This window comes from Scyliorhinus torazame, chromosome 1, assembly GCF_047496885.1.
Source record: "Scyliorhinus torazame isolate Kashiwa2021f chromosome 1, sScyTor2.1, whole genome shotgun sequence".
NCBI lineage: Eukaryota > Metazoa > Chordata > Chondrichthyes > Carcharhiniformes > Scyliorhinidae > Scyliorhinus > Scyliorhinus torazame.
In genome coordinates this window covers 164,970,219-164,996,805 of record NC_092707.1, presented here as the reverse complement: position 1 = coordinate 164,996,805, position 26,587 = coordinate 164,970,219, and the positions used below count along the sequence as shown (strand labels likewise).

Here is a 26,587-nt window from a genome sequence, read left to right as displayed (position 1 = left end):
TTATAGACCCACGGTTGTGCGTCACACGTCCTGACGTCACTAGACAATCACATGATGACCCGAACGCGCACGCGCATTCCCAGCTCGCTGCCGAGGGAGGATTGTGCTTTGTTTTGCTGTCGTGTTTATCGGTGACCGAGCAAGTATGGATTCGTTTCTTCGATCGGTTGCCTCCCTTAAGTGTAGAAATGTTCATTTCGCCCTGTTTATCTCAGTAAACGGTGTGCGAGCCGTTCTTGTTGTGCACGGGCGATGTACTGAGCTGTTGCTATAGAATTAAAAGGTCGGCGCAGCTGTGGAGCGAGCATGCGCACATCCATCCCTCCCGGAGTGGGAGATGTAGTTTTCTGGAGGCTGGATTTTCAGCCTGAGGGAAGGAGGGGGAAGTCCTGCAGGACTATAAATCCCGAGAATACTGCAGGGCCTAGCCGTTCACTTTTCAGGCGCGTCTCAGTAAAATTCGGTGACCACTTTTACATGCTCCAGTGATGTGGTTGCCATTAATTTATTTCATCTTCAAAGAATGGGCAAGTGGGTACTGGTAGTTGTTAAAGCAAATATTAAACCTTTCTTATTGACTACACTTGTGGTTTACATTAAGTTAAGGTTGCAGTTATTTCACTACATTTAGGAGTATTGATCTGAAGTGGAGGAAGTTGGTATTGATTTATTTTAAGTGCAGTACGTACCTTTTAAAATATGCTGGAATGCCAGAATTGTTCTGACTCCTTCAGTGACACCAAACTATTGCACAACCATTACTGCATTTAAACTACTCATTTTTATAATCTCAACCAGTTGATCTGTTGAATTGACCATAAAGCATAGTCACTCTATCACCTGTGTGTTTCCACTAAACCCTATATCCTATCACTGATTTCCCCCTGGCCTCTGTCTCTTGCTGAAACACAACTGCTACAATCCTACCATCCTGCCCAATCCTTAGCTGAGATTATGATCTCATATATTCTATGTAATATGACCGATCTATCCCTCCCTTAGCCCATCTGTCACAGAAAACCTCATTTGTGGTTTTTGTCATGTCCCAGATTTCTTCAAATTGGGCAGCACTGTGGCTTCACAGCACCAGGGTCCCAGGTTCGATTCCCCGCTGGGTCACTGTCTGTGCGGAGTCTGCACGTTCTCCCCGTGTCTGCGTGGGTTTTCTCCGGGTGCTCCGGTTTCCTCCCACAGTCCAAAGACGTGCAGGTCAGGTGGATTGGCCATGCTAAATTGCCCTTAGTGTCCAAAAAGGTTAGGAGGGGTTATTGGGTTACGGGGATAGGGTGGAAGTGAGGGCTTAAGTGGGCTGGTGCAGACTCGATGGGCCGAATGGCCTCCTGCACTGTATGTTCTATGTTCACTATTCCAATTCCCTCTAGCACCTTATTCTATACTTCCTGTACAAATTAGCTCATTGAAGACACTGTTAGCACCCTACTCCTGTCTTTGTTTGACTACATTGACTTCCAGTCTTCCAATACCACTGGTTTAAAATTTTGATGTGTGTTTAACCCCTTCATTTCCTTGAGCTTTCCTATTTGTGTAACCTACTTCAGTCCTACAGTCTCTCTTGCAAGCCCTGGAGCCATTCTCTGATTCCTTTCATTTGTACATTATGCCTGCACCAACCCATTGGTGGCTGTACTTTTATCATTTGGGCTCTCGACTGTGGAATTTGCCAAATCTTGCTGCTTCCATTTCTCTCGCCTTTGAGGTTCTCCTTAGAACCCAGCGCTTACCGAGTTTTGGCCATCCCTCTTAGTATCTCCTATCACTTGGCTATTTTTGAGTGCTTCTGAAGTACTTGAGATATTTTTCAATATTAATTATGCCATTTAAATGCAAGTTTGTTGTTGTTTTTTCTATCCTGTCTACTTTTCCTATCCTTTATTTCCCTCTTTCCCCATGTCCTTTTATTCTCTTTTTTTTTTTCAAGTGGTATGGCCTGCTGTGGTTTTGAAAGGAGATGCTATGGGCTGAATTTAAGTTGGGGCTGTGGAGAGAATTTGGCCCTGAATAACTCCTTTCCCAACAGTCATTCAGCTAGCCATTATGGTACTTGATGTGCAAGTTCTTTCTTTAAAAATATGATGCATCAATGAGACAATGTCTTAGTATTTACATCTGTAATGTTTTCCATTTTGTGATTGTTTATACTGCAGTGGCATTATTTGTTAATGCACATGACTGAAAGATCAGTCCTATTTCAATTGCGGGCAACTGGGACTGGCTTAATGGTCAAAACTGGGCGGCATGGACTGGTTGGGCCGAAGGGCCTGTTTCCATGCTGTAAACTTCTATGATTCTATGAATTGACCCAGCATTCACAAAATTTTAGAGAACAAATTCCAGATATCCACTACAATCTTTGTGGAAAGATAGTTCCAGATTTTATTCCTAAATGCTCTAGCTTTAATTTTAAGATTATGCCCTCTTATTCTGGATGGCCCCAACAGTTTCTCAAGATCTACCCTTTTTCCTTTATCAAGTATTTAATCATTTTAAAGAGGTTCAGTGCCCAAGTTTGATTTGGTCAAGATTATATAACTCAAACTTCACTTTTCTTCAATTTGAAATCAAGTTGAATGTTCCATTGGTCCTAGAACAAAGAAAAGTACAGCACAGGAACAGGCCCTTCGGCCCTCCAAGCCTGTGCCGACCATGTTGCCCGTCTAAACTAAAATCTTCCACACTTCCTGGGTCCGTATCCCTCTTCACATCCTATTCATGTATTTGTCAAGATGCCCCTTAAATGTCACTATCGTCCCTGCTTCCACCACCTCCTCCGGCAGCGAGTTCCAGGCACCCACTACCCTCTGTGTAAAAAAAAAAAAACTTGCCTCGTACATCTCTGAACCTTGCCCCTCGCACCTTAAACCTTTGACCCCTCTACCCTGGGAAAAAACCTCTGACTATCCACTCTGTCTATGCCCCTCATAATTTAGTAGACCTCTATTAGGTCGCCGCTCAACCTCCGTCGTTCCAGTGAGAACAAACCAAGTTTATTCAACCACTCCTCATAGCTAATGCCCTCCATACCAGGCAACATCCTGGTAAATCTCTTCTGCATCCTCTCTAAAGCCTCCACATCCTTCTGGTAGTGTGGCGACCAGAATTAAACACTATACTCCAAGTGTGGATTAACTTCCTAGATTCTGGATTTCCGGTTGCGGCTATGCTGAGCTAAGTCGCACGTTCGGCAGCTCCCGCCAGAAACTGACTTTTGGGCTCTTTTGAGGGGCCCCAGCGGCATTTGTTCGACGGTTCCCAGTGTGGGAAGGTGACAGTATGATTTCCCCGGCACTGTATGAATTGGACCAGGAGTGGAGCGGTGAAAAAAGTAATTCTGGTGCAGCGAAAAGTGCGGGGGAGGAAAGCCAAGATGGCGGCGGGTGGAGACCAGGCAGCGTGGGCGCAAGAGCAGCAGGAGTTTCTCAAGCGCTGCTTCACTGAATTGAAAGCAGAGCTGCTGGAGCCGATAAAGGCTTCGATCGACAAGCTGGTCGAGACCCAGAAGGCCCAAGGGGCGGCGATCCGGGAGGTGCGGCAGAAGGCCTCGGAGAATGAGGACGAGATATTGGGCCTGGCAATGAAGGTGGAGGCGCATGAGGCGCTGCATAAGAAATGGCAGGAGAAGTTCGAGGACATGGAGAATCGGTCGAGGAGGAAGAATCTGTGGATTCTGGGTCTCCCGGAGGGAGTGGAGCGGTCGGATGCTGGAGCATATGTGGTCACGATGCTGAACACGTTGATGGGCGTGGGTGCCTTCCCGAGGCCCCAGGAGCTGGATGGGGCCCACCGAGTCCTGGCGAGGAGGCCCAAGTCTAACGAGCCGCCGCGGGCGGTATTGGTGCGGTTCCACCGCTTGGTGGACAGGGAGTGTGTCCTAAGATGGGCAAAAAAGGAGCGGAGCAGCAGGTGGGAGAATGCAGAGGTCCGTATATACTAGGACTGGAGCGCGGAGGTGGCCAAGAAGTGGGCCGGGTACAATCGGGCTAAGGCGGTTCTGCATCGGAAGGGGGTGAAATTCGGTATGCTGCAGCCGGCGCAACTGTGGGTCACGTTTAATGACCAGCACCATTGCTTTGAGACGCCGGAGGAGGCGTGGACCTTTATTCAGACCGAAAAGTTGGACACGGACTGAGGGTCGGTTGTGAGGGCAGGTCGCGGGGGGGCTACTGTGGTTACTGTGCTTTGGGGGATGTTCTGTTCCGTTCTGTATTGTTTCCTTGGGTGCTGGGTGGGGTAGGGTGAATTGGTTCGAAGGGGAGGTTTTGTGAGAGTGTGGGTGTCGGTGGTTGGAAGGACGGGACCCCGTTGGGGGGAGGGGAGATGGGAGGCCCGAGGTGGGGGAGCTGGGATTAGGCCGCAAAAGGGAGATGTGCCAGAGAGGGTGGGGCCGGTCTGATGGAAAGCGCGGGCTTTTTCCCGCGCTAGGGAAGGAAGGAGGCGGGGGGGGGGGGGTGTTGGAGAGGAGTGCCCGCTGATGGACAGGGGGGGGGACTACTACACTGGGGGATCGATGGAGTGGCCGGGGTCAGCAGGAGGCAGCTGACTTACGGGAGTGCTATGGGGGGAGCAATGCAGCTGGGGAGGGGGGGGGGGGGCGCGGTCGGGGGGAACTGGGTTGCTGCTGCATTGGCCAACGGTGAGTTGGAGCTTGGAGAGAGAGTCGGGCCGGGGGTCTGCCGCTGGGGGGAATGGAGAGTGCGGGAGGCGCGGGCACGTGGCTGGCTGAGAAAAGGGGATGGCTAATCGGCCGGAGGGGGGTGAAGCGGGAAGCCCCCTGATCCGGCTGATAACTTGGAATGCGAGAGGCCTGAACGGGCCGGTCAAGAGGGCCCGGATGTTCGTACACCTGAAGGGACTGAAGGCAGATGTGGTTATGCTCCAGGAGACGTATTTGAGGGTGGCAGATCCGGTTAGGCTGAGAAAGGGGTGGGTAGGGCAGGTTTTCCACTCTGGGTTGGACGCAAAGAATCGAGGGGTGGCGATTTTGGTGGGGAAGCGGGTGTCGTTTGAGGCGCTGAACATCGTGGCAGACAATGGAGGTAGGTATGTGATGGTGAATGTTAAGCTGCAGGGGGTGCGGGTGGTATCAGTGAATGTATATGCCCCAAATTGGGACGATGCCGGATTTATGCGGCGCATGTTGGGCCAGATTCCAGACCTGGAGGCAGGGAGCTTGATAATGGGGGGGGACTTCAACACGGTACTGGATCCAGCATTGGACTGCTCCAGGTCTAGGATGGGTAAGAGGCCGGCGGCAGCCAAGATGCTGAGTGGGTTTATGGACCAGATGGGAGGAGTGGACCCATGGAGGTTTGTCAGGCCGGGGGCCAGGGAATTTTCTTTTTTTTCCCACATCCATAAAGCCTACTCCTGGATAGACTTCTTCATTATGAGTAGGGCACTAATTCCGAGGGTGGAGGGCACGGAGTATTCGGCCATAGCCATCTCAGACCATGCCCCGCATTGGGTGGAGCTGGAGCTAGGGGAGGAGAGGGACCACGCCCGCTGTGGCACCTGAGGGTAACGATAATGGGGAGGTGCAGGTGGGGGTGGTCTGGGAGGCGCTGAGGGCGGTGATTAGGGGAGAGCTAATCTCCACTAGGGCCCACAAGGAGAAGAAGGAGAGGAGAGAGAGGGAGAGATTGGTGGCAGAGATTTTAAGGGTGGATAGGAGGTATGCAGAGGTCCCCGTGGAGGGACTACTCAAGGAGCGACGAAGCCTCCAGGCCGGGTTCGACCTGTTGACCACCAAGAAGGCAGAGGTGCAATGGAGGAAAGCGCAAGGGGCGGTGAATGAGTACGCGGAGAAGGCTAGCCGGATGTTGGCACACCAGCTTCGGAAGCGGGAGGCAGCGAGGGAGATTGGGGGTGTTAGGGATAAAGGGGGGAACACGGTGCGGAGTGCGGTGGGAATAAATGGGGTATTTAGAGACTTTTATGAGGGGCTGTATAGGTCTGAGCCCCCGACGGAGGAGGGAGGGATGCGTCGATTTTTGGATCAACTGAGGTTACCGAGGGTGGAGGAAGAGCAGGTGGCTGGGCTTGGGGCACTGGTAGGGCTGGAGGAGCTGACTAAGGGGCTGGGGAGTATGCAGGCGGGGAAGGCACCGAGGCCAGATGGGTTCCCGGTGGAATTTTACTGGAGGTACATGGACCTGCTGGGCCCTCTATTAGTGAGGACTTTCAATGAGGCGAGGGAGGGGGAAGCCCTACCCCCGACGATGTCCAGGGCGCTAATCTCGCTGATCTTGTAGCGGGACAAGGACCCATTACAGTGTGGGTCGCATCGGCCAATCACTCTCCTCAACGTGGACGCGAAGCTGTTAACAAAGGTGTTGGCTACCAGAATTGAGAACTGTGTCTCGGGGTGATTCACGAGGACCAGACGGGTTTTGTTAAGGGAAGGCAGCTGAACACCAATGTGCGGAGGCTCCTTCACGTAATCATGATGCTTACAGTGGAGGGGGAGGCAGAGATAGTGGCGGCGATGGATGTGGAGAAGGCCTTCGATAGGGTGGAGTGGGGGTACCTCTGGGAAGTGTTGAGGAGGTTTGGGTTCGGCGAGGAGTTCATTAGTTGGGTTAGGCTACTTTACGAAGCCCCGGTGGCGAGTGTGACCACGAATCGGAGGAGGTCAGGATACTTTCGGCTGTACCGGGGGACGAGACAGGGGTGCCTCCTATCCCCCTTGCTATTTGCATTGGCAATTGAGCCTTTGGCTGTGGCTCTAAGGGAGTCCAGGAACTGGAAGGGGCTGGTCCGGGGGGGGGGGCGGCGGAACACCGGGTTTTGTTGTATGCCGATGACCTGTTACTGTATGTGGCGGACCAGTGGGGGGGATGCCGGGGATGATGCGGATCCTCAGGGAGTTTGGGGACTTTTCCGGGTATAAGCTCAACATGGGGAAGAGTGAGCTCTTCGTGGTACACCCAGGGGAGGGGGGATAGACGAGCTTCCGCTGAAGAGGGCGGAAAGGAGTTTTCGGTATCTGGGGATCCAGGTGGCCAGGAGCTGGGGGGCCCTACACAAGCTCAACTTGACGAGGCTGGTGGAGCAGATGGAGGAGGAGTTTAAAAGGTGGGATATGCTGCCACTCTCCTTGGTGGGTAGGGTACAGTCGGTGAAGATGACGGTGCTCCCGAGATTCCTTTTTATATTCCAGTGCCTCCCCATCCTGATCCCTAAGGCCTTTTTTAAGCGGATCAGTAGGAGTATCATGGGATTTGTGTGGGCAAAAACGACCCCGAGGGTGAGAAGGGTGTTTCTGGAGCGGAGTAGGGGCAGAGGAGGGTTAGCGTTACCTAATCTGTGTGGGTATTACTGGGCTGCCAATGTGGCAATGATACGCAAGTGGGTAATGGAGGGGGAGGGGGCGGCGTGGAAGAGGCTGGAGATGGCGTCCTGTGTGGGCACGAGTTTGGGAGCACTAGTGACAGTGCCGCTACCGCCGACTAGGTACACCACGAGTCCGGTGGTGGCGGTGACTTTGAAAATTTGGGGGCAGTGGAGGCGCCACGGGGGTGAGGCAGAGGCTTCGGTTTGGTCCCCGATCCGGGAGAACCATCGGTTCATCCCGGGGAGAATGGATGGAGGGTTCCTGAGCTGGCACAGGGCAGGAATTAGAAGGATGGGGGACCTGTTTTTAGATGGGACGTTTGCGAGCCTTGGGGCGCTGGAGGAAAAATTCGAGCTTCCCCTCGGAAATGCCTTCAGGTACATGCAGGTAAGGGCGTTTGTAAGACGACAGGTGAGGGAGTTCCCGCTGCTTCCAGCACTCTGGATCCAGGATAGGGTGCTCTCGGGGGGGGGGGGGGGGGGGGGGGGGGGGGTTGGAGAGGGCAGGGTCTCGGCGATCTACCAGGAGATGCAGGAGGAGGAGGAGACCTCGGTGGAGGAGCTAAAGGAGGAGCTTGTGAAGGAGATAGACGAGGGTACGTGGGCGGACGCCCTGGGTAGGGTTAATTCTTCCCCCTCTTGCGCCAGGCTTAGCCTGATACAATTTAAGGTTCTTCACAGAGCGCATATGACAGGGGCGAGGCTGAGCAGGTTCTTTGGGGTGGAAGACAGGTGTGGGAGGTGCTTGGGGAGCCCAGCAAATCATACCCATATGTTCTGGGCATGCCCAGCGCTGGATGGGTCTGGAGGGGTATTGCGAGGACGATGTCTAAGGTGGTGAACACCCAGGTTAAGCCGAGCTGGGGGTTAGCACTATTTGGGATATCGGACGAGCCGGGAGTGCAGGAGGCGAAAGAGGCCGGTATTCTGGCCTTTGCGTCCCTGGTAGCCCGGCGGAGGATTCTGCTGCAGTGGAAGGATGCGAGGCCCCCGAGTGTGGAAGCCTGGATCAGCGACATGGCAGGGTTCATTAAATTGGAGAGGGTAAAATTTGCCTTGAGAGGGTCTGTGCAAGGGTTCTTCAGGCGGTGGCAACCGTTCCTAGACTTTCTAGCGGGGTGTTAGGAGGTGGTCAGCAGCAGCAGCAACCCAGAGGAGGGGGGGGGGGTGTACTTTGTGTTTTCTACTGTGTTTATTATTGCTTAATGGGGGTTTGTATATTGGGGGAATTTGTGATGTAGTTGTAAGATGTTTATTTATGTGTTCTTTGTTTTTCTTTTTTCTGTAAGGGGGGGGGTTGTTGAAAATATGTAAAAATTTTAATAAAAATATTTCTTTAAAAAAAAACTTCCTAGATTCTTACTTTTTGGATTTGTGCATTGGCTTTATGATTTCACATACATGATCACCTAAATCCCTTTACTTCTCCACTGCTTCAAGTATGTCATCATTCAGAAGACATGACTGTTTGTTTTGAACTCAATTCTGCACATTCACTTCCATCTTACATAATGTACATCCCTTTGAAACTTCCTCCTCACATCCACTCTTCTCACTGTGCCCCTTTATTGTCACCTGCAAACTTGGATACACAACTCCTTTCCTTTATTCAAGTCATTAATGTATGGTGAGGAGCCAAGGTTCTATCTGGCAGCATCCCACAAATCAGAAAGTGGACCTGTCATCCTGACTCTTGTTTTCTATCTTGCAACCTATATCACAAAATTATCTCCAATTCCATGTGATCTTATTTTTGCTAATTTCTTTTATGGAGCCATAACAAATTTCTGGAAGTCCATGTACAAACTCCAATATGCATTCTCGTAACCTCTTTAAAAAAATGTCAGTTCAATTAATCAGATATGATCTACTCTAAACAATTGGGGTACTGGGTGATGGTCTATCTTGAGTCCAATTATTTTCCCAGGTACCATTTTTAGTCTTTAATTAACTTCCTCATAAAATCCCTACAGTGCAGAAGGAGGCCATTCACCCCATCAAGTCTACACTGACCCTCTGAGAGAGCACCCTCCCAGGGCCCGCTCCCCCACTCTATCCCCATAACCCCACCTAATCTGAACATCATTGGACACTAGGGACAATTTGTAGGATAGCCCATCCGCCTATCCTGCACATCTTTGGACTGTGGGAGGAAACCGGAGCACCTGAAGGAATCCCATACAGACACTGGGAGTATGTGCAAACTCCACACAGACAGACAGTAACCCAAGTCTGGAATCAAACCCGGGTCCCTGGTGCTGGTCTAGCCACCGTGCCACCACTTGTATTGTTTTTAGGATTTTTTTATGTCACTAGTAATTTGCCCTTTTCCTCTGCTGTGAAAATGGACATAAAGTACTCCTCAATAAATGGTCTGGCATTTTCTTCTTCTCCATTATAATCTTGTTATCGTTCCCTTTTACCATTCTTTGTGAATAATTTTTTTAATGTTGCTGTTAGCTTTACAATTTTTTCATACTCTTTTTTTTTTATGTCTCCTACATTTTTCATATCCTAATGTTGCTTTTTTTAACTCTCCCAGTCTGCTGGACTTCTGCTTTTCCTTGCATTTTTGTTCACCTTTTTCATTTAGCTTGATGTGCTCTCTTACCTCATTTCTTGACCTGGTTGATTAACTACACAAGTCTTTATCATTAAGGATTGACAATACTGTTTTTTTATCATTCCAAATATTCCCTATTGTTTGTCGTTAGGTTTACTTTTGAATAGTTCAGCACAATTTAATATGGTCTTTATTCAGATCAGTAATAGTTTATGGTGGAGGAATAATACAGCAGCTTGTCTTTTATCTTCAGCAAGTTTATTCTTCATACAGCTAACAGTCCTAGCTATGATCATTTATATTCTTTGGGAGTTTGAGCCAATGATCATTGCCTGTCTTTAACAATGCAATTAGTTTAACAATTTATTTACCAAAGCATGGTAATACATTGACAGCCATCCTTTCGATTTAAAACTTTGTCCTGCGGGGGGGGAGTGGAAAATCTCAGCCTCTGTCTTCTCCCTCAGATTTAATATATTGAGGCTCAATCAATTTTACAAATTACTTTCCAAAAAGAAAATGCTGGAAAATCTCAGCAGGTCTGGCAGCATCTGTAGGGAGAGAAGAGAGCTAATGTTTCAAGTCCAGATAATTCTTTGTCAAAGGGTTATCACTTTATTTACTACAAATTACTTTATTAACTTAATGAAATATATATGGTCCTGGGCTTTATAAATAGAGGCACAGGGTACAAAAGCCAGGAAGTTATGCTAAATCTATTTAAACACTAGTTCACCCCAACTGATCTGTTCCCTGTAAGAACACGACGCCCTATTCTGCTCTTGCTCATGTATTTGCTTTGTTTGGCCCCTTGTTCCGCACTGTAACCAATCACTGTTTGTCGATGTACCATTTGTCAATGCTCTCTGGTGATTATTCCTTTGCCTACTATGTACGTACTGTGTACGTTCCCTCAGCCGCAGAAAAATACTTTTCACTGTACTTCGGTACATGTGACAATAAATTAAATCAAAATCAAATCAAACTGGAGTATAGTGTAGAAAGGACCAGAAACCTTGGACACCTTATGAAAGAGATGTACTAGAATGCCCCAGGAATCAGTGATTACGGTTCAGTGGTTAAACTAAAGAAGCTGGGTTCTTCTTTGAGTAGTGAAGGCTGAAAGCTGTTTTTTTAAAATAAGTTATGAAGGATTTAGATGGAGAAGATAAAGTGTGTCCAATGGCTGAAGAGTTTGCAATCAGAGGGCACCAATTTTAGAGAATTGTCAAAAGAACCAGAGGCGACATGAGGAAAAATGCTTTTGCGCAAGTGGTTAGACTTTGGGATGCAGTGCCTAATAAGATAATAGAGATTTAATAATAACCTTCTGAAAGAAATTGGATATATGCTTAAAGGTGAAAAGATTCCAGTGACATGGCGAAAAGCAAGGAAGTGGTTCTAACTGGAGTACTCTTCAAAGGAATGAATACAGGCTCAAGGGGCTGAATGTGCACCTGCTGTGCTGTACCATTCTAATTCTGCAATTTCTTCAAGTCTGCATCTCTGTGTATGTTTTCTTTTAAAAAGAAAAATTTGATGTTTATGACTTTGTCTTTTATTTTGGCTTCTAGGATGTCGGGATTTTTAGATAGCATCAGATGTCCAGAATGTGAATGTATTGACTGGAGTGAGAAACGGAATGCCATTGCATCAATGGCTGCTGGCGTGTTGGTATGTACCCCTACAAATCTTACTAACTTTCTCTATAATATAATTATAGAAGTGATAATTTGGAATAGAGTAGGTACAAGATTTGTATGTGATGAAGAAGCACTAATTATTTGATGTAACCAAGCTCTAGAGCATCTTGTTCTGTTTAAATTATTCTGTTATATTCCACAATTCAATAGCACCTTCATCACTGAAGTTAATGTACCTGATTGTGTTGATACAACTGAGTAGAGCTAGAAGTAAAACACAAGGTGTTTACTGGGTTAGTTCAGAGTCCAGTATGTTGACTAATGCTTGAAGCCTACTCGCTCCATATTTTATTTCAAAAAATCTTTCTTTGCCTCCACCCTTAAATGTCTTCCCTCTTTCGCACCTGAAGACATTAATAGCTTGCAGTGTACAATTGCATAGATTCTGGGTGACCTCTAGTACTTCACTCAAGCTAATATTCATATGTAAGCCTTAGCACCGACTGTTCGACAATGGGATGGTCATAGTGAAGCCTAATACCATCCTTGCCCAATATTGAACATATATATTTCATATAGAGGTCATTGTATAATCAAACCTCTGCGACTGAGGCAAATTGTAACATTGGTATTGCTGCCCTGGCTTAGAGCAACTAACTTGAAACAAAGGAGGAATTTAATCTGAGAGCTTCTCTGTCTGTGTTGGTTTACTCTCTCTGTGCCTTATTCTGCTTTATTATCCCACAGTATTTTGTTTGTACTTGGAACTCCAATCACTAATCTAAATAAGAGAAAATGGATATTCAGTTTAACTTAACCATCCACTTATCGAATTTTGAAGCATTTTATTTCTCTAGTTTTTCACAGGTTGGTGGGTTATCATTGACGCTGCTGTGAAGTATCCTGAAATGGACAAATTCAACCACTCCTACCATACCTGTGGAGTTATAGCAACACTTGCATTTCTCATGTAAGTATAGGTGAGCTTTCACAGTCTTGAACATGGTGTGGCCTCACCCAGATCCACCCTTATCTTTCCTGTAATTCCTCTTCTGCCTTTGCCACAGAACTGCAATGGTCCTAATCAAAGTTACATTTAACATCCACTGACTTTGACATGGTTCACTCTTCCCGCCCGCCCCCGCATCATTCTTCTCCACCATACAGCCAGTTGCTATTTATCCTCCTTCCGTGCCTCTTCTCTGCTGTTCATCCGAATGATCTTCACCTGGTACCATTTTTAGTCAGTCATAATCAGAGAATATCTTGCAATGGCTTTTTTTGCCTCTGGAGATCTGAAGGTACCTTTCCTAGGCCTGGCCTATTTCTGATCTATATGTTGCCTCTCGTTGAACTCAATCTATAAATTTGACATTAGATTCCTGATATATACTAACAACACCTCATTATCACCTCTCTCAACCTCCCCACTGTCTCTTTGTTCTCATATTGGCTGTCCATCATTAAATTCTGGATGGGCTTGTAGCGCACAATGACTTACGAGAGAGACGAGTAGTGATGAAGTCGATGAGGCTTTATTAAGCGAGACATGTCCCCAGCAGTTCAGCAACAGAATGAAGTGGCGAGGAGAAGCTCAGGTTCTTATACTCCGCCTTCAGGGCGGAGCCAGGAGTCAACAGCCAACCAGGACCCGGGATCTGTCAGCCAATAGCATCACGGCTTCACAGTCCCACATGACCCCTAATACATACCACCACATTCACCCCTTGTTAAAAAGGAACCCGGCGGGGTTGTGGTTCGCATGGTGGTAGGGGTTTACAAGGCTGGTCCTGGGAGGAAAAGTTCGGGCATGTTACTACAGTTTTAGCCTTACACTGGGCTATGTACAAAGTTTGTGAAACTATTTACAATATTAGTAAGAGAGAATTTTTTTTTTTGTGACAATCCAACAACATTCTTGGTGTCACGCCGATGCCGCGAGTCGAGCGGGCGGTCTGGTCTTCCTCGTCGATCGCCTCAGCCCCGGTGGTGGTGCAGGTGCTTGTTCAGGCGTTGTCGTCTCCGGGAGCGTTTCGGTGTTCGTTCCTGTTTCACTCCTGGGCGGGCACGGGAGGAGGACCGATCCTCCCGGGAAGGGGGCGGTCGCGGGGTGCGCCGGTGGTAGGGAGGGGATGATCGGTGTCGGGGGGGGGGGGGGGGGGGGTGTTGCCGGCGGGCGCCAGGTCCCGCAGTGAGACCGTGTCCTGTCGGCCGTCGGGGTACGCCACGTAGGCGTACTGTGGGTTCGCGTGGAGAAGGTGAACCCTCTCGACCAACGGGTCCGATTTGTGCGCCCGCACATGTTTCCGGAGCAAGATGGGTCCTGGGGCCGCCAGCCAGGTCGGCAGTGACGTTCCGGAGGAGGACTTCCTGGGGAAGACAAGGAGGCGCTCATGGGGCGTTTGGTTAGTGGTGGTACACAGCAGCGACCGGATGGAGTGGAGAGCATCCGGGAGTACCTCCTGCCACCGGGAAACTGGGAGATCCCTGGACCGTAGGGCCAGCAGGATGGTCTTCCAGACCGTGCCGTTCTCCCTCTCTACTTGCCCGTTCCCCCGGGGGTTGTAGCTGGTCATCCTGCTCGAGGCTATGCCCTTGCTGAGCAGGAACTGGCGCAGCTCGTCACTCATGAAGGAGGACCCCCTGTCGCTATGGATATATGCGGGGCAACCGAACAGTGTGAATATGGTGCCAAGGGCTTTAATGACTGTGGCCGCTGTCATGTCGGGGCAGGGGATGGCGAAGGGGAAACGAGAGTACTCGTCCACCACGTTCAGGAAATATGCGTTGCGGTCGGTGGAGGGGAGGGGCCTTTGAAATCCAAACTGAGGCGGGAAGCCTTGATCAGGTGCGCTCTATCCAGCCTGAAAAAGTGCGGTTTGCACTCTGCGCAGATGTGGCAGTTCCTGGTGACTGTACGGACCTCCTCCACAGAGCAGGGGAGGTTGCGGGACTTTATGAAACGGTAGAACCGAGTGACCCCCGGGTGGCAGAGGTCCTCGTGGAGGGCTTGGAGACGGTCTATTTGTGCGTTGGCACATGTGCCGCGGGATAGGGCATCGGACGGCTCGTTCAGCTTTCCGGGACGGTACAAGATCTCGTAGTTGAAGGTGGAGAGCTCGATCCTCCACCTGAAGATCTTGTCATTTTTAATTTTGCCCCGCTGTGCATTATCGAACATGAAGGCTACCGACCGTTGGTCGGTGAGGAGAGTGAATCTCCTGCCGGCCAGGTAATGCCTCCAATGTCGCACAGCTTCCACTAGAGCTTGGGCTTCCTTTTCCACTGAGGAGTGGCGGATTTCTGAGGCGTGGAGGGTTCGGGAGAAAAAGGCCACGGGTCTGCCCGCTTGGTTAAGGGTGGCCGCCAGAGCTGCGTCGGATGCGTCGCTCTCGACCTGGAAGGGGAGGGACTCGTCGATGGCGCGCATCGTGGCCTTTGCGATATCCGCTTTGATGCGGCTGAAGGCCTGGCGAGCCTCTGTCGACAGGGGGAAGGTAGTGGTCTGTATTAGCGGGCGGGCCTTGTCTGCATACTGGGGGACCCACTGGGCATAGTATGAAAAGAACCCCAGGCAACGTTTCAGGGCTTTGGAGCAGTGGGGGAGGGGAAATTCCATAAGGGGGCGCATGCGTTCGGGGTCGGGGCCTATTATCCCATTGCGCACTACGTATCCCAGGATGGCCAACCGGTTTGTGCTAAAAACGCACTTTTCCTCGTTGTATGTGAGGTTCAAGGCGTTAGCGGTCTGGAGAAATTTTTGGAGGTTGGCGTCGTGGTCCTGCTGATCGTGGCCGCAGATGGTTACGTTGTCGAGATACGGGAACGTGGCCTGCAACCCGTGCTGGTCAACCATTCGGTCCATCTCCCGTTGGAAGACCGAGACCCCGTTCGTGACACCAAATGGGACCCTTAGGAAGTGGTATAGACGCCCGTCTGCCTCGAAGGCTGTGTACTTGCGGTCACCTGGGCGGATGGGGAGCTGGTGGTAGGCGGACTGGAGGTCCACGGTGGAGAAAACCTTATACTGGGCAATCCGATTTACCATGTCGGATATGCGGGGGAGAGGGTACGCATCTAGCTGTGTGTACCTGTTGATGGTCTGGCTATAGTCTATGACCATCCTTTGCTTCTCCCCGGTCTTTACTACTACCACCTGGGCTCTCCAGGGACTATTGCTGGCCTGGATTATGCCTTCCTTCAGCAACCGCTGGACTTCAGACCGAATAAATATCCGGTCCTGGGCGCTGTACCGTCTGCTCCTAGTGGCGACGGGTTTGCAATCCGGGGTGAGGTTTGCAAACAAGGACGGCGGTTCAACCTTGAGAGTTGCGAGGCCGCAGATAGTGAGTGGGGGTATTGGGCCGCCGAATTGAAATGTTAGGCTCTGCAGGTTACACTGGAAATCTAATCCCAGTAATGTGGGCGCGCAGAGTTGGGGGAGGACGTAGAGCCTGTAGTTTTTAAACTCCCTCCCTTGCACCGTTAGGTTCGCAATGCAGAACCCTTTGATCTCTACGGAGTGGGATCCTGCAGCTAGGGAAATCTTTTGCGTACTTGGATGGATGGTCAGAAAACAGCGTCTTACCGTGTCTGGGTGAATGAAACTTTCGGTGCTCCCGGAGTCGATCAAGCATGATGTCTCGTGTCCGTTGATCAGCACCGTTGTTGTCGTCGTCTGGAGCGTCCGGGGCCGTGATTGATCCAGAGTCACCGAAGCCAGTCGTGGTCGTAGTGTCGCGGCGTCTTCTTCGGACCCCGTGGAGCCGTCGATGCTGGGGTCCTTTGTTGTCATCCAAGATGGCGGCGTCCATGAATCGCACGCGGCCGGGGGTGGACAAAATAGCCACCACCATGGATCGCACGTAGTCGGGGGTGGACAAAATGGCCACCCCCATGAATCGCAAGTGGCTGGGGGGTCACAAGATGGCGGCGCCCATCCGCCCCTCGTGGTGCCCGGGACCCAAAATGGCGGCGCCCGCGGGTCGCACATGGGGCTGGGGAGCGTTTGGGCTATGCTGGGCTCGTTCTTCTCCGGGGATTGCGGCGACCCCCCGGGACCGGCACACAGCCGCGTAATGGCCCTTCTTGCCGCAGCTTTTACAAATAGCTGCGCGGGCTGGGCAACGCTGCCGGGGGTGTTTCGCTTGCCCGCAGAAATAGCAGCGGGCCCCCCCCCCGGGATGGTCTGGCGCTTTAACCGCGCAAGCCTGTGAGGGGGGGGTTTGTCGCGACGGGGGTCCACGGAGCCCAAGGGGCTGCCGCGCGGTCGGGGCCGTAGGCTCGGGCGTTTTGCGAGGCCACATCTAGGGAAGCTGCAATGGCCCGTGCCTCTGAGAGTCCTAGCGACTCTTTTTCTAAAAGTCTTTGGCGGATTTGGGGAGAGTTCATACCTGCCACAAAAGCATCGCGAATTAGCATGTCCGTGTGTTCGATCGCGTTCACGGCAGCTGCAGCCCCGTCCCAAAATTAGCAGCGCGGCGTAGAATTCTTCTAGCGATTCTCCGGGACTTTGCCGTCTCATTGCGAGTTGGTAGCGCGCGTAGACCTGGTTCACGGGGCGAACGTAGATGCTCTTCAGTAATGCGAGCGCCGTCGGGAAATCCTCTGAGTCTTCTATGAGAGGGTAAATTTCCGGGCTTACCCTCGAATGCAGGACCTGCATTTTCTGGTCTTCTGTGATCCGGCCGGGGGCCGTTCGGAGGTAGCCTTCAAAACATGCTTGCCAGTGTTTAAATACTGCTGCCGAGTTCGCTGCATGGGGGCTGATCCGCAGGCATTCCGGGCGATCCGGAGCTCCAGAGTCCTTTAAGCTCGCTTGATAAATTGTAGCGCAGAATGACTTACGAGAGAGACGAGTAGTGATGAAGTCGATGAGGCTTTATTAAGCGAGACTTGTCCCCAGCAGTTCAGCAACAGAATGAAGCGGCGGGGAGAAGCTCAGGTTCTTATACTCCGCCTTCAGGGTGGAGCCAGGAGTCAACAGCCAACCAGGACCCGGGATCTGTCAGCCAATAGCATCATGGCTTCACAGTCCCACATGACCCCTAATACATACCACCACAGGGCTAAAACTCCATTCAATTAAGCATTGAAAACGCTGAAACCATTATCTGCAACCCCTACCACACAAGTCGATTCTACCTTTGGCTACTTTCCTGGGCTGACCAGACTGTTTGAAACTTCAGTGGCCTATTTGATCCTGATCTGACATTTTCATGCTCATATTGTCTGCATCACCAGGACTGACTATTCCAGTCAGGAGCAGAAGTAGGCCATTTGACCCCTCGAGCCTGCTCTGCCATTTAATTAGATCATGGCTGATATTCTACCTTAATGCTATCTTCCCGCACTATCCCCATGTCCCTTGGCTGTCATTGTATCTATAAATCTATCAACCTCTACTTTGAACATACTCGACGATTGAACCTCTCCAGTCCTCGGAGGTAGAGAATTCTATAGATTCACCACCCTCTGACTGAAGACATTCCTTCCCACCTAGGTCCCAAATGGCTACCTCTTATTCTGAGACTGTGACCTCTGGTTCCAGACCCGCCCCGACCAGGGGAAATATCCTTCCTGCATCTGACCTGTCGAGCCCTGTAATAACTTTGTATGCTTCAGTAAGATCACCTCTCATTCTTCTAAACTCCAGAAAATACAGGCCCAGTCTCCTCCATTGTTCCTCATAGGACAATCCCACTATCCCAGGTATTAGATTGGTGACCTTTAATGCTCTACCTCTGTGGCCAGTATATCACTCCTTAAGTAAGGACACCAAAACTGAAAACAGTTCTCCAGGTGATGTCTCACCAAAGCTCTGTATAATTATATAAATTCTTAATGTCATTCATTTTTTAAAAAATGTATTCTTTCTTGGGATGTGGGTATCACTGACGAGGCTAACGCTTGCTGCACATCCCCAATTGCCCTTGAACTGAGTGGCTTGCCAGGCCATTTTCAGAGTGCAGTTGCTGTGGGTCTTGAGTCACATATAGGTCTGACTGGGTAAGAATAGGAGATTTCCTTCCCTAAAAGGCATTAGAGAACTAGCTGCGTTTCAACGACAATCGATGGTAGCTTTATGGTCGCCATTATGGTGACTCGCTTTATATTCCAGATTTTTATTAATGGAATTTAAATTCCCCTAGTTCCTGTGGTGGGTTTTGAATCCATGACTCCAGAGCATTAATGACATTGCCACTAAGCCACCGTCTCCGAGACTGATACTGCAATGAAGCTTTACTTGAAAATGTCTTTCTTTTTTAGGATAAACGCTGTTTCAAATGGACAGGTCCGTGGAGATGGTTATAGTGAAGGTTGTATGGGCCAGACAGGTATTTATTTTCATTCTAATCAATAATATGAAGCAAATTAAGTGATCACTGAGGTGGTTTTGTGTTCATTTTTGTTCTTGGCTGTTTGACATTTTGTTTCTATTCCAATTTATGGGTTATGATTCCTTGTAACCAAGTTGTCTGTCTGAATCCTCTTGGTTTGATATCTGCTTTAACAGAATCCATTTCTAAGTAGACAAATGAAAAAGTAAATAAAGTTTAAAAAGTTGGTGAATTGTTTTAATTTTTTGAAATTTATTTATTTATTTCTTAATTTTTCCAATTAAGTGGCAATTTAGCATGGCCAATTCACCTGCCCGGCACATCTTTGTGTTGTAGGGGGTGAGACCCATGCAGACACGGGGCGAACGTGCAAAGTCCACAGGGAGAGTAACCCGGGGCCGAGATTGAACCCGGGTCCTCGGCGCCACCACGCTGCCCAGAAAGTTGGTGAATTGTTCCATCAGTTTCCCCAATTCCCCCATCTGCATCACCTCCCAACCATGATTGTAACTAATGAAAGTGTGCTCTTCCATGTCAATCTTTCTTTGGATTCTGCTGCCCATTAGAGCAGTGTTTTTCAAACTGTTTCCTGGGAACCATGTTTGCCAAACAGCCGAACTTCGGGACCCAAGCCGGACGCCCATCACGATCCACACCACGTTTTCTTACCTTTAATGCGAAAGGGGAGCCTGCTTGTTCCTCAAGATCTCGCTTGGATCAGGTTCAAAGGAGGAGAGGGCAATGCACATATCAGATGCAGACTTCAGCCAGTTCCTTTGTGCCGTCTTCATCTTTATGAAAATGGAAAATCCAACCTCGCACATGTAGGCAACAAAATGCTTGTTTTACTCCGCACCCGGCACTCCTGGGAGATGCTACTCCAGAATGCTGACAGCCTCATGGGTTCTTGGCGTGTTTTTAATGTGGTATCACAGGAACAGCAGTGTTGTCTTTTTTAATTTGTAAGCTAATAACTAACTCTGGGTCTCAACTTCAAACAATTTTTCACCCACCACCTCTCTTTCAAAATCTGAAACTTTTCCTCTCATTTGCTAGTACTTCCCTGCATATAACACACATGTGCTTTGGATCCTTATTTGTATTGACACAATTGACAAAACCATTGACACGATTTAACGGAAATAAGAGTCCTATATTGGGCACATTTAGCCAGGTGTTTCCTGGCGCTAGAAGCGGCAAGAACACTCCTGCTATTAAATTAGACTGTACTTCATTTCTGGGCAAGGAATGGCCCACCTATCCACACTTAGTCCTATTTCCTGCATAAACGAGCTCTGCTTGCCGGTGCAGGCCCTGATCTCTGAACCTCCCACCATGGCACCCGAAATCTCCCCCCAACGCCACTGCTTACCAATGAAGGGGTCCTTGAGCACCTCACACCCCATCTCATAAAGACAGGGATCCATAAGACATAGAAGCAGATTTAGGCGACTCGCCCCATCGAGTCTGCTCTGCCATTCAATCATGGCTGATATTTTTCTCATCCCCGTTCTCATGCCTTCTCCCCATAACCCCTGATCCCCTTATTAATCAAGAATCTATCTATCTCTGTCTTAAAGACACTCCGTGATTTGGCCTCCACAGCCTTCTGCGGCAAAGATTTCCATAGATTCACCACCCTCTGGCTGAAGAAATTCCTCCTCATCTCTTGTTTTAAAGGATCGTCCCTTTAGTCTGAGATCATGTCCTCGGGTTCTAGTTTTTCCTACAAGTGGAAACATTCTCTTCACATCCACTCTATCCAGGCCTCACAGTATCCTGTAAGTTTCAATAAGATCCCCCCCTCATCCTTCTAAGCTCCAAAGAGTACAGACCCAGAGTCCTCAACCGTTCCTCATACGACAAGCTGTTCATTTTAGGGATCATTCTTGTGAACCTCCTCTGGACCCTTTCCATGGCCAGCACATCCTTCCTTAGATACGGGGCCCAAAACTGCTCACGATACTCCAAATGGGGTTTGACCAGAATCTTATACAGCCTCAAGTACATCCCTGGTCTTGTATTCTAGCCCTTTTGTCATGAATGCTAATATTGCATTTTCCTTCCTAACTGAACCTGCACATTAACCTTAAGAGAATCGTGAACAAGAACTCCCAAGTCCCTTTGTGCTTCTGATTTCCTCAGCATTTCTCCATTTCGAAAATAGTCTATGCCTAAATTCCTCCTTCCAAAGTTCATAACCTCACACTTTTCCACATTGTATTTCATCTGCCACTTCATCACCCACTCTCCTAGCCTGTCGAAATCCTTCTGTAGCCCCTTTGCTTCCTCAATACTACCTGTCCCTCTACAGATCTTTGTATCATCTGGAAACTCAGCAACAGTGCCTTCAGTTCCTTATTCCAGATCATTAATCTTTTTTTATTGTCACAAGTAGGCTTACATTAACACTGCAATGAAGTTACTGTGAAAATTAATATATATTGTGAAAAGTTGTGGTCCCAGCACAGACCGCTGAGGCACACCACTAGTCACCAGCTTCGGTGTAGACCAGATGGGCCGAAGGGCCTTTTCTGCACTGTATTTTTCTGTGATTCTGAAGTTGCTACTGTATATTTTAATCAAATTCTGATGGGTTATTATCAGCATGCCCTTATGAGTAGTAATTATTTTTCAGGTGCTCGAATCTGGCTGTTCATTGGTTTTATGTTGGCATTTGGATCTCTCATTGCATCCATGTGGATCCTCTTTGGTGGTTATGTTGTGCCACGTAAGTGAATACAAGTTATTCCTCTGGTCTGCCTTTTTACAACTCACTTTACTCCCATGCCTGACTGATGCAGAAACCCAAGTAATTGGCTGTGACTTCTTGCTAGTTTTTGTGTTGTTGGGTCACTTTCGGTCAATGCTTCCTAAAGATTTAAGATTGGACTTCATCATTGTTTTGTTCATTTCCTAAGTATTAAATATTTGCATGTTTTTTAAAATTGCATTTGGGGTAACTGTATAGTAAGAGTACTATACAGGACTTTGGAAAACACATATTATGGGAGAGGGTATACTTTTTCAACACAATATACAGGGACAAGAAAGAAAATCTTCACAATGGCCATCATAGAATCATACAGTGCAGAAGGAGGCCATTTGTCCCATCGGATCTGCACCAATTCTCTGAAAGAGCACCCCACTTAGGTCCAAACCCCCACCCTATCCCCGTAACCACACCGAGGGGCAATTTATCATGGCCAATCCACCTAACTCTCACATCTTTGGACTGTGGGATGAAACCGGAGCACCTGGAGGAAACCCAAGGGGAGAACATGCAAATTCCACACAGTCACCCAAGGCCAGTATTGAACTCGGATCCCTGGCGCTGAGGCAGCAGTGCTAACCACTGTGCCACATTGCTGCCCTGTTCACCATTAAATCATGTTGATCTCCGTTTGATAGTTCTGAGTGCAATGCATTTTAATGGTTTCCCTTAACTGTCTTCATGGTAACTTTGAAAAGGGGGAAATAGTCCTTTTATTTAAACTTAGTCTTGGTACGATGAGGAAACGGAGTTCTTGCAGACCCAAAAAACATCATTATTTATCAATACAGTAGAGATTTATTTTCTTGTGTATTTATTCGAGTGTCACCTTGGCTCCGTATCATGACTGACATTTATTCTTCATCCAAAACTGGATAAACTTCATTCGAAGCCTTTGCAGACTTGAGCTTTTCTGGCTTCCTGTAACCATCCGACAGAGATTTGCCATACCAGCGGCAGTGGGATGGGGCCCTTAAGTGAGCAAGTAATTCGCAATTAGGTGCAAAGGCTTTCTATGAGCCATTCTACCCTGGACTTAAACAAAACAGAGACGAGAAGGCACCGGGGTCCCCACCTGCCACCCTGCACCCCCACCCTGCCACCAAACCCGCTTCAGGGAGAGCATTCATTCTGCCGTACAATTCTGAAGTAACTTGTTCCATTGTCAAGTGCTTTGGGACATCCTGACAATGTAAAAAAATGTTGTATAAATACAAGTTTAAAATTTTTTTTTTTTTAAATGAAACGTTGCCATCATCCGATATGAAATAAATCTACTGTGAGGGACTAATGGTTTATTTTATTTGACTTTTTCCCTCCTTTCTAGAAAAGCCAGATGTTTACCCTGGAATAGCTGTCTTTTTCCAAAATGCGTTTATCTTCTTTGGGTAAGCATATATTAATGGTAATGTACTCTGAAACTTTTTTTGTAAAGATAAACTAAAATGCTAAACAATTCTAAGCAACTGGCAACTGAAGTACAAACCTTTTAACTTTTTTTACTGATGAAATTTCTCTTTCATGTAGGGGGCTGGTCTTCAAGTTTGGACGTACAGAAGACCTGTGGCAGTAAATATCCAGGCATTGCATTGTATTGACCATAGTTTGTATTTTCTCATACAACCTGTCTTGCTGAATTCGTTAATAACTTTTGCTGTTGAGTTTACATGCTGCCACTATTCTACAACTTTCCTTTCGGAGCTTGTCACTTGTATCTGACTTTGATGTGTGGTTTTTATTAATGGACATTGTCAGGATGAGTGACATAAATAAAATAGAACAGATTAAATTGTTACCCCTAGCAGTAGCAGAATTCAAAATGATGGAGGATTGTAGATGAAGTATCACAACGTTTTTTTTTAAACAAATGGATCAGAATTTCCTGACAAACCATGTCAAGAATCACTGATTTTGTCACCAATCTCCCCAATGTGAACTTGTCCCACAATTTCCCGTAAAACGAACTTGCACGCAATGCAGCAAACTTGCTGTTCCATGGACCCATGAAGAAGTAGGACCAGGTGTGGGCACAGTTTCACACAGTGCTCAATTATTATTCTCTATATGTTGTGTGTGCATGCACTGATCTTCTGGTGGGCTCTGATATGATCTCTGTGCCCTGTAATCTTCATTCTTTGTAGCATTGCTTGGTGGACCGCATAACCCCATTTCTCGTTGTCCTAGAAAAGATCTATGTGTTCTAAGACCAGTTGCACGGTTCCAAGAGTCTGGTGCTTCGTGGTCATTTAGAGGGTCCTCATGTCTTCAGAGGACAAAGAATGAATACTCTGGAGGGGTTATGTGACTGCTTGACTCAGCTACAAACAGCGATGAACTTCTTTTGGCATTTCTGACACTTGGAGGAGTGTTCTGACCTGATAAATAAGGGCATCATCATACTGGTAAATGCGGCAATGACTCCACTGGTTTGCTGCATTAACCTTTGCAATGTTGCTGGGGAGATGATCCAGGTATCCAGCGCATACTGGAGAATTTAAGTGATGCAGCTATTGTACAGGCACGGTGGCATAGTGGTTAGCACTGCTGTCTCAGTGCCAGGGACCCGGGTTCAATTCCGACCTTGGGTGATTGTCTGTATGGAGTTGGCATGTTCTCCCTGTGTCTCTGTGGGTTTCCTCCAGGTGCTCCGGTTTCTTCCCACAGTCCAAAGATGTGCAGGTTAGGTGAATTGGCCATGCTAAATTGCCCCTTAGTGTCTACAGGTTAGGGCAGGTTATGGGGATAGGGCGGGGGAGTGGGCTGAGTGTTGAGGTGCTCTTTTGGAGGGTTGGTGCAGACTCGATGGGCTGAATAGCCTCCTTCTGCACTGTAGGGATTCTATTATTCTGCTCTTGCCCATCGTTGTTTGGCATTTTGGCACAGTTCCACATTGTATTTCTGCTTTGCTTCAATGACTTGTGGATCAGTGATCCCAGATGTGTAAAGTGATCCACCCATTTCACAATCTCATTTGCAAATCCAAGTCCATTCTTTACATTCTTTTGCTGCCTGTTTGCTGCTGTCTCCTGCTATTGTTAATGGCACACCTTTATTCCTGCCTCGGCCCTCCTCTAGAATAACCGGAAAATGCCTTCTGGGATAGTCAGTGGAACGACTTTGCCACTCTGAGCACATTGCACAGAGTGGGATTCGTACTGTATTAGTGCCAGGAACCAACAGCGCTCTGGGTGTGGAAAATGGATTCAAAGAAAGTGACAACAAAAAGAAATGGGGAAAAAATCCATTCTAAACTGCAGAAAGCAAGCTGCATATAGTCCTGCTTGCCTGAGAATCATGAGTGATACCACTGATAGATATCAGGCCCATCTATGCCTAGATTTCTTGACAACTGAATATCGCAAAACTAGCATGACTTCAAGAAAGCTGTGCTTGAAGCTGTTTTAAATAGAGACCAAGCTATATTAAGTTTTTTGGAAGGTTTTGTTCTGTAAAGAGCACTTTTACCAGATTGATACATGTCCTAGCAAATTGGAATAAGGTTAGCCAGTTTGCCCCACACCATCTCTTCTACCAATTCTTGCCCTGGAAAACAGCCTTTTAATGTAGATGCGCCATTTGTTGCAGTCGAAGTTTGTAGGAAATTCCCAATCAATGTATTTTAAATATAAAGTTCCTGGATATGAAACTAACTCTTAATTTGTATGGTGTTTTTCACAACCTCAAGATGTCTTGAAGCTTTACAGCCAATGAAATAAATTTTGAGTAGATGCATTGCTGTATGTTTGTCTTATTAAACAAGGTCCCATAAATGACAATGCGTTAAATTTTTGCATTGTTCAACATCTTTGAAACCTATTGTTTGTTTAAACAATCTTGATGAGCTAGTTGATACTGCAAAGTTGCATCAAAGATTTCAGGGCTTGTAAGACAAAGAATCGTGCCGAGAGTTCTTCTTTAACTTGACTGGTTTTCTCTTATGCTGTCCCTTTTCTGATCTGCCAAACCCAGGCTGTCTGAATCCATTATTGAATTTAGCCTGGATAGGAAAAGCAAGTAGCAATAAATGACATGGGTTGAGTAGAGGAACATTGGCAGATTTAGGGGAGCAATGTTAATGCAGTAATTGTTAATTGTAATTACAGTTTTATATCAGTTAAAATGAAGGTTATTGTATCAATTGTACCTAACTACATATTTGATGCTGATGACTGGGAAACTCCAGTGATAAGCCATGGTGGCATCTTTAAATTAGTAATTATGTTTTGTATGCAGTGCGGTAACTGTTGCATTGCTGATAATAAAAACTAGTGCAAAAGAATCCCATAAAAATGTTCTTATAATTAGTTTGTAAATTCAGTTTTGCACAGGCATGTAAAGCAAAGTTGAGTGCACAATTATCATTTATGACCTTTCTCTTGCTTTGATAAAGCTGCCATGGGGCTCAATCATGTATTTTAATGATTTGCTATTTTGTGTAATCAATATTTTTTCATTTGTGTTTTTAATAATGAAGTGTACATGCAATGTAACATTTGCAAAATTGCTAAGTATTAAAATCAGTTCAATAAATAAATACATTTAAAAATAGTGGAGCAATGATTGAATCTATTTAATATATTTAGAACTTTGTGCTGTACCACCGAAGAAAAACCTTATGTCCATAATTCTCTGCATTGTGATTGCTTTATCTTGGTCATATTCTTGAGTCAACATTAAACATTGCTTGCTCACAAGAAGGGGTGGAAATGTCATTGCTCAGGGCTGCACTTGTATTCAATTCATTTGGAAGATCAGGGTACTAGTTGTAGAGATTTGGGAACTGTATTTACCGGCCCTGGTTTGGGAGAGGCAAATGTAATTTCAGATAGAGAAACAGAGTTAAAATATTGGGTCTGTGACCTTCCATCAGAATGTCTCCAACCACCCCCCCCCACTTTCCAAAGATGCTTCAAGATCT

General features: G+C 47.6%; 1 protein-coding gene across 1 annotated transcript; it reads left to right on the top strand.

Moving 5' to 3' along the window:
* Positions 1-34: 34 nt before the first annotated feature.
* tmem50a (transmembrane protein 50A) lies at positions 35-26,217 on the top strand. The gene is made up of 7 exons (XM_072501104.1): positions 35-143; positions 11,488-11,587; positions 12,414-12,526; positions 18,826-18,893; positions 21,535-21,627; positions 22,997-23,057; positions 23,197-26,217. The coding sequence occupies exons 2-7, from the start codon at positions 11,489-11,491 to the stop codon at positions 23,240-23,242; spliced, it is 480 nt and encodes a 159-aa protein (XP_072357205.1). The 5' UTR covers positions 35-143; position 11,488; the 3' UTR covers positions 23,243-26,217.
* The last annotated feature ends 370 nt before the right edge of the window (positions 26,218-26,587 follow it).

Coding starts and splice junctions, on each gene's coding strand:
- tmem50a (XM_072501104.1), top strand. CDS start 11,489: ATGTCGGGATTTTTAGATAGCATCAGATGTCCAGAATGTGAATGTATT. Junction 12,527..18,825: donor GCAACACTTGCATTTCTCAT/GTAAGTATAGGT, acceptor TTTCTTTTTTAG/GATAAACGCTGTTTCAAATG. Junction 23,058..23,196: donor AATGCGTTTATCTTCTTTGG/GTAAGCATATAT, acceptor TCTTTCATGTAG/GGGGCTGGTCTTCAAGTTTG.